Source organism: Cicer arietinum, chromosome 2, assembly GCF_000331145.2.
Source record: "Cicer arietinum cultivar CDC Frontier isolate Library 1 chromosome 2, Cicar.CDCFrontier_v2.0, whole genome shotgun sequence".
Classification (NCBI taxonomy): Eukaryota; Viridiplantae; Streptophyta; class Magnoliopsida; order Fabales; family Fabaceae; genus Cicer; species Cicer arietinum.
Window position 1 is genome coordinate 41996416 of NC_021161.2, and position 8146 is coordinate 42004561.

At 27.7% G+C, this 8146-nt stretch overlaps 2 protein-coding genes across 2 annotated transcripts in view; both read left to right on the forward strand.

The window, feature by feature from the left end:
- The first annotated feature begins 1497 nt into the window (after positions 1–1497).
- Positions 1498–3201, forward strand: LOC101504008 (embryonic abundant protein VF30.1-like). Its single transcript, XM_004490694.4, has 3 exons — positions 1498–1656; positions 1872–1980; positions 2298–3201. Exons 1-3 carry the CDS (start codon positions 1618–1620, stop codon positions 2957–2959), a joined length of 810 nt encoding a protein of 269 aa, XP_004490751.1. The 5' UTR covers positions 1498–1617; the 3' UTR covers positions 2960–3201.
- A 4555-nt stretch (positions 3202–7756) lies between these two features.
- LOC101504325 (embryonic abundant protein VF30.1-like) overlaps positions 7757–8146 on the forward strand; it is a 1837-nt gene continuing 1447 nt past the window's right edge. The window contains exons 1-2 of the mRNA XM_004490695.4: positions 7757–7868; positions 8006–8114. Of these exons, the coding sequence (XP_004490752.1) occupies positions 7830–7868; positions 8006–8114 (148 nt within the window). The 5' untranslated portion in view covers positions 7757–7829. The remainder of the gene's footprint in view (positions 7869–8005; positions 8115–8146) is intronic.

The following is an 8146-nucleotide window of genomic DNA, read 5'->3' on the forward strand; positions in this document are numbered from 1 at the left end:
TGCATTTCATGTTTGATAAGTCTCTATTTCATGTTTGATAAGTTTAAATATTTTTTATATGACTGTATTGTATCGATTAGTTGTTGTGTAAATGTGAAGGTGATTTAAGTAAATACAAAAATGGTGGATTCAACATCCAAATGATTGTCCTTGGGCGTTATGTTGCTAGAGGGTACTGCTCAAAGACGGAAAAATTTATCTATATATAAATTATTTACTATGTTAAACATAGTTTGGTTAGTAAGCTAATGGACAACAAACTAAATTTAAACAAACCATGATACTAAAATAACTATACTAATTTATTTTTGTGAATGTTAATTTTTATTTCAATTTCATTGTGTATATTTTAGTAACATAAACTTTAAACTTATGTAATATTATTAGAATATATAACAATGCAAATAAGATTTCTGTCATTTGTATAAATAGACACCTTAATTGTGATTATGGAATATATTTCATTATCTTAACACAATTTTGTTAAAGTTGTAACGTTTTCGAGCATGAATTGTCTTTTGCACTTTGTAAATAATTTTCACAATGTTGAACTTTTCAATCTCTTAGTATAATACATTGACTTTCAATAAAGCTTAGTTCTACAATTTCAAAATAATTTTATATATCTCCGAACTCAACCTCTAACGTGCTGATATTTTACAACATTTCTATTTGAAGTATGATTTTTGACTCAAAATTAACACTTTTAACTCTTCACGCAATTTAAAAAATAATAATTTAATTTCATGAAAAATCTCGTGCAATGTGCATGGATCCATCTAGTTATTATTAAATTGACATTAATGACTATTTTAAAATTATACCTTAGAGAATTTAAATGATATATGCTAAGTTATAATATTACACTCATACGACCGAGCTAACACATCATAGACATAATTATAACATATTTATTTCTATGTTTTCTCAAATAAATACATAGATAAATACGGCCTTTTATATCATTCATTTAGAAATTTTTACTGGCACAATCATACCACGTAGGCACACATTGTATTAATCCATAAAGAAACTTTTTTTTTGACTCAAATCTATAAAGAATTAGTCAATATAGTATTAAGTAATCTCTTTTAGTTGGACAATTGATACTAAATTATTGTTGGTTGCCTTCTAAAAATCTATCATGCCTCATCACTATACTTAGAAAAGTAAATTAAGCTTTGTTGATATATATCTCTAATATTTGGAGAATCAACGTGAATGGTACCACAAGCTTTAGAGATTCTATTGTAACTATGCTGCATGGATGCCATGTGCACAACAGGTTTAATAACTCTTAAAGACAAGAATAGTACCACACAAACTTTGTGGTGCATGGAAGCCATTTGGACAAAGTAAAACAAGGTAGTTTTGATACCCTTTTGGAGACAACCATAAAGTTTGGAGTGTGATGCATGGATGACATTTGCACAAGCTTTCTTAACCACTTGGAGGAATCAATTTCAATGTATAACAATGGCATACGACAAGCTTTGCATGCAAATGTAACTAAATAGTTGCATGTGGAATTACTATATATATGGCTACCTTGTAACATTCATACACACACTCAACTAATTAGTTTCTATATAGTCATCACTTCTTCATAGCCAATCAATGGAGTTTGCACGTCTCTCTATTTTAACTTTGTTTTGTGTAAGCTAACTCATTTTCTACTTTACTTGATAACTTTAAGTTATGATCTATATTGTTTCAAATTCTTCCATGCACTTTGAATGTTTTAAATTACAATATAAATTAATCTCAATGTTTTGTGCATGCATAAATAGTTTTCATTAGATATTATCATGAAGAGGGACACTTTTACAAAACATTGCTAATATGTAATGTGAACAATATATTTTTTGCAGTTAGCTTTTGTGGGAATTAGTGCATCACCACTGTCCGGTGAAGATTATTGGCAATCTATTTGGCCAAACACTCCTCTGCCTAAGATTTTCTTAGATCTACTTTTGCCTTGTAAGTAGTATTGTATGTGTTTGTTTATTAACTTTGTTATAATGGTTTAGTTTAATGTTTTGTTGAAGAGTTCATATCTCCTACAATTAATTTATGGTACAACAACTATAAGTACTCTTAAACTTAGAGATATAAACTTGATCTCTCTAAATCTAATACTTTTTACAATTGCTACACCATAAATTAGTTGTAGAGAATCCAATTTGTTGGTTGATTGATCTATAAATCAATGGCTCGTCACGTTAATGTTATTGTTTCATGTGTGAATTAGTGTCACATAACATGATATAAGATACTTTTTTTTTGTTAATGTACAGATGGAAGAACCAATAGTCTACCTATCAGAGCAGAAGAAATGAATCAATATTCAACACTCTTTTTCGAACATGACCTTTATCCTGGAAAGAAAATGACCTTGGGTAATATTCAATCTTTGGGAAAGATGGTGCGACCATTCATAAAACCAACACAAGGTGTTACAGACTCCATATGGTTGGCAAATAAAGAGAGACAAAGTCTTAATGACTTTTGTTCAAGCCCAACTGCTACAGGAGAACACAAACATTGTGTATCATCTTTGGAATCAATGATTGATCATGTCATTTCACATTTTGGGACAACAAAGATAAAGGCAATTTCAAGTACCTTTGTCCAAAACCAAGACCAATATGTTGTTGAGGAAGTGAAAAAAGTTGGAGACAATGCAGTGATGTGTCATAGATTGAATTTCGAAAAAGTTGTATTCAATTGCCACCAAGTGCAATCAACAATCGCTTATGTGGTCTCATTGGTAGCCCCTGATGGAACTAAAGCTAAGGCTTTAACAGTTTGTCACCATGATACAAGAGGGATGAACCCTGAGTTGCTTTATGAAGCTCTTAAAGTTGATCCTGGAACCATCCCTATTTGTCATTTCATTGGAAATAAGGCTGCTGCATGGGTGTCCAATCATTCTAATGACCATCTATGTGTTATTTAGGTGCTAACTTGTTGTGCACATCATTTCTCATTCAATAATTTTACACTAAACATGTGTTTGTATGGAGAAACACGATGTGCAAGTATCAAATCTCATGTATTTCAAATAAAACTAGGTAGTTCTATTCTAGTTAGAACTATGGGTGTACTTTGGTATGGTCGGTAGGCAACCTAGTTTCCTATGATCAATACACCAGTGTACGTTTAAAATCGATAATGATAAAAAAATGTTATTTAATGTAATATATTGTTGATATTTCATTTGTGTTTTAAAAAAGTAGAATATGTCTAGGGATGTCAATGGGTAGGATTTGGATTGGATATTATAGTACTCGTTCCCTTATCCGCATTTTATAAAAATATTCATACTCGTGCTCGTGTATCAACTTTAATATGTGTACCCTTACCCTTTGGGTACCTTATTCGTCCATATACCTATTATACACACTTTAACTAAAATAAATCGATAAATAAGTGATATTGTTGTGATTAATTATTTAAAAATTATTCAAATATCTTAAATCTAATCATGATGCTTAGTTTGTTTGTCATCATAGTGTCAAGTTGTTTTTTTTCTCGTTTAAGTGCGGTGTTTACATAGGCAACAAACTTGTTTGTTTTTCCGTCTAAGTGTGGTGTATACAAAGACAACAAACTTGTTATGTTGGTACCATACTCACTCGTTCTTATATATGATGATTTGTCAACACGTGATTGGATTGGTCATTTCAAAGATCATCCTATAATCAATAAGAGCGAACACCAACAATATATTTTTCCGAAGATGGATTGAATTAAAACTATAGATCTTGTCTTATTCTTGACTATTGTCCAGGAAGAAATTAGTTTGATTACTTGAATTAAAATTTTGGCTTGATCATCTTTCATTGATTTATAAAATCTTTATATGTATTGTTGGCATGTTTTGTGTTTTTTTAATTAGTTTTGATCTCAAAATATAGAAGGGGAATATTTCATATCATGATGAATTTGCTTGTAATTTTCTTATTTACATTTGAATAAAGCTTAAAACAAATACAAACATGCAATATATTTCTAATATGGTGAAAAAATAAGCAAAGATAGTCACACAACTAGAGATGACAACACAACTTGTATTTGCGACTATCCACTTGAAATTTTTTCGATTTGGACAGAGAAAACTCACTTTGATTGGTTGCGGGTGTAGATTTTCTCCGGAATTAAAACTCGGGCGAAGACAGGTTTGGAGTATTCATATCCACCCCGCCTTTGTTCTCAAACTCATTTTGTTAGTACTATTATTGTCAATTTTAAATTTTATATACATGTATTTATTCAATATATTTAATATTTTTTTAATATTAAAAATTATAATCTTCTCTCTAGAAAATATAATTTTAATATTTTTTAATTTTATTATATTAAATATAATAAATATGACTTTTAAAGTTATTATTTTATGTATATGAATGGGTGTAGATGTGGTTGGGACCGAACCCCGTCATAGATATAAATAGAGAATTAAATTTTACACCTGATAACAAACAAGGACGGTGGCGGGTTTTCTCGGGTGCGGGATGGAGGAGGCGAAACCTGCATCTGCCCCTATTACTATGCCTAATGAAAACCACGTAATAATGAGTTCGTTTGTTTAAGATTTTTAAAAAGTGATTTTGACTTTATATTGGAAATTTTTTTTAAGATAACTTATTGAAAAATATTATAAGTTGCTTTAGTCTAATTTGTTATTGATTAAAAAATTAATTTTGGCATTCTATAACTGAGATATTTATTATTAAATATTTTAACATGATAATTTTAACAAAAAATATCTATAAAAAATGATTTTTATGAACAAAATAAATTTTAATTTTAATTTCTTTTTGAAATTTCATTATCCAAAAAAATTGTAGCAAAGAGATAGAATACTTAAAATAATATTTTAAAATAAACTATGTAAATCAATTTTTCATGTAAAATTTTATTTTTGAAATTCTTTTTTAGAAATTTTATAACAAAAAGTAAGATTATTATAAAAATCTTGGACTATCCCTATGACTATGGGAGTTGGAAGCTCTTATTAAAATTCTAATCTAAATGAAAAACAACCTTGCCCTTTTTTCCTATATACTATATTACACTCTAACCCTTGTTATTCTACAAAACTTAATTATAGTTTTATTAAATTAAAAAAAAATGTAAGTAGTTATAATTTTTTAATTAATAATTTTTCCACTTTGCTAATTTTTTTAAAAAAAATTAACTAAAATTTGAACTAGATAAAGTATAGAAGAAGGAAGAAAGAATAGAGCATAGAATATTATAATATTTGCATTATATTCTTCGAGGTGTATTTCTATAAAGTCACATGAGTTCTATTGATAATAGGAGATAAATCTTGTAACTTATAAGTATATTAAGAGTCTATTTTTAGATGCACTAACAATTAAAGCGAAGAACAATAACAATTGAGTGAATGACTTTAATTTAACTATGGAGTTATATGATGTAGGAATATAAACATCCACTAAATACTTTAATTATTCACTACACTCCCCCATATGAAAACCTTACTAAAAAAACTAGTGGTAAAAAATTCTTGTGAAGAAAAAAATTTACAACATTTTTGTGGGAACTGTCTCATTAAAAATACTTTAAGAAAAACTCAAAAGGGATAAAATTTCGGTGAAGGAAAAAATAGTGCATTATATATTTATTTATTTATCATTTCTATGTAGATAACAATTTGTTAAACAATAAAGATCAATCAATTGTAGTAGTTGTTGAAAAATTTCTTCGGATGACTTCATTGATTTTTGTATTATCAATTGGTTGAACATTAAGACCAAAAACTATTATGCTATAATATCTCTTGTTCTATCTCCTATAATGAATCATTCTCAACTAAGGTGTGGATGCAATATTATTCTCATAAATAACTACTATAGTTATTGTTATGAAACTTAAATCATAATTCATTTGCCTATGTTGAATCATGACAGATTTAAGTCAAAAACACCTTCTCGACTTTCCTATGTGTAGTTCTAAGTATATATTTCACTATATTTCAATGCAGTTGTCTATATATATAAAGGACTACATTTGTCTAATAGATAGATTAACAACAAAGTATATTTTAATGTGTATTTTTAGAAAGGTAAATAAGTATAATACATATATATATATATATAATATTTGGACCGTTCGAAAAATATATTTGTTCCCAATTGGTGATCTTAAAACCATCAAAATAAACAATTGATTTGTTTTGTATATATAGAACCATTTTAGCACATTTATTTTTTAAGCTTCAAGATTCATAGAAACTTCAAATGTTTTAAAAGCTCTTCTTAAGTTTAGATAAGATTTATATCATTACCATAAATAATAATTATAATATTTTTTTTTTTAAATGGGAGAAGGATAAATTATTATTAAATTAACACTAATGACTATTTTACGATTGTTCCAAATGATATTTGAATTATATCTCTTTTGATTACAATATTAAATTCATATTGTTGAGCTACCACCTTATGAACATAATTGTAGCAAAGTCATTGTACATATTTCTAGTAGTGTTAAGTAATCTATGTTGCAATTACATTTACTAAACAAGATGCGCTCAATATAAAGATTAAAACTATAATTATATTTTAGTATGGAAGTCAAACAATGAATGAACATGCATATAAATTAGGATCTTCCACATATTTGATTTATCAAAGATATTTTTGATGAATTCATTTATTGTGGTCTCTCGGTAGTAGTCTTGACACACATAGAAAATAAAGACGGATGACAAACACAAGTCACTTGTTACACACTCATATTTGAGTAGAACCCATATTAATTAATTTATTTAGTTAGTAATTCGAATTAATTTAATTTATTTATGGCTTAAGTATATGTCTAGTCCATGTAATTTAATGGTTTTTTTTGTCCCTATAATTTTTTTTGTTTCAAATTTAGTCACATAAGTTCAATTTTGTTTTAAAATCGTCTTTGTTGTTAGTGACTGTTAAAAAAAGCAGACATGACAAATAGAGAATGGGTGGAAAAAAAAAGTGCAATCTTACAAGAACAAAAATAAAAATTTAAAAAAAAAACACGAATTTACAAGGACTAAACATATATACTTTGATTTGATTTTTGACTCTGCAAGTTCACGCTTTTTTATTTTCATTTCTTCTCTGTTTTCCATGTCAGCTTTTTTCAACAATAACTAACAATATAGACGGTTTTAAAACAAAATTGAACTTACAAATTTAAATTTGAAACAAACAAAAAATTACAAGAATGAAAACAAAAAAAAAACGCTAATTTACAGAAACCTTAAATTTTTTAAGCTTAATTTAATTATTTAATTTGATCGCTAGTCAACTAATACTCTTAATAAATAAATAAATAATATAATTAATATAAGATATTTGTCTACATAATATAATTAGAATATAATTAAATAGTAAAATATTTCTAAACATCTGTTCTAGTTGGAAAATTGACACTAAATTTTTGTTGGTTGCCTTCTAAAAATCTATCATGCCTCATCATTGTACTAAGAAAAATAAATTAAGCTTTGTTAATACCTTTACTCAAGGAGAATCAACATTAAATATTGGTACCACAAGTTTTGGAGATTCTATGTATCTATCCTGCATGGACGCCATGTCATGGAAACAACAATGGTACTACAAACCTTGGAGTGGGATGCATGGACGACATTTGCACAAGTTCTGTTACCCACTTGTAGGAATCAAAATGAATGAACAAAATGGTTTAAGACAAGCTTTTCATGTGAACTTACTATATATAATGGGCACCTTGTAACATTTATACACACACTCAAGTAAACTTATATATAGTCATCACTTCTTCATAACCAACCAATGGAGTTTTCACGTCTCTCTATTTTAGCTCTATTTTGTGTAAGCTAACTTATTTTCTACTTCAAGAATTAAAAGATCCATACAAAGTTTTCATTAGGAATTATCATTAAGGAATAAGGAGGGACACTTTTTTTAAACAATACTAATATATGTAATTTGAATATTTTTTATTACAGTTGACTTTTGTGGGAATTGACGCATCACCATTGTCTGCCGAAGATTATTGGAAATCTGTTTGGCCAAATGCTCCTCTTCCAAAGGCTTTCTTTGATCTATTGTTACCTTGTTAGTAGTAGTATTATATATATATTTGTTAG

Coding starts and splice junctions, on each gene's coding strand:
- LOC101504008 (XM_004490694.4), top strand. CDS start 1,618: ATGGAGTTTGCACGTCTCTCTATTTTAACTTTGTTTTGT. Junction 1,657..1,871: donor CTATTTTAACTTTGTTTTGT/GTAAGCTAACTC, acceptor TATTTTTTGCAG/TTAGCTTTTGTGGGAATTAG. Junction 1,981..2,297: donor CTTAGATCTACTTTTGCCTT/GTAAGTAGTATT, acceptor GTTAATGTACAG/ATGGAAGAACCAATAGTCTA.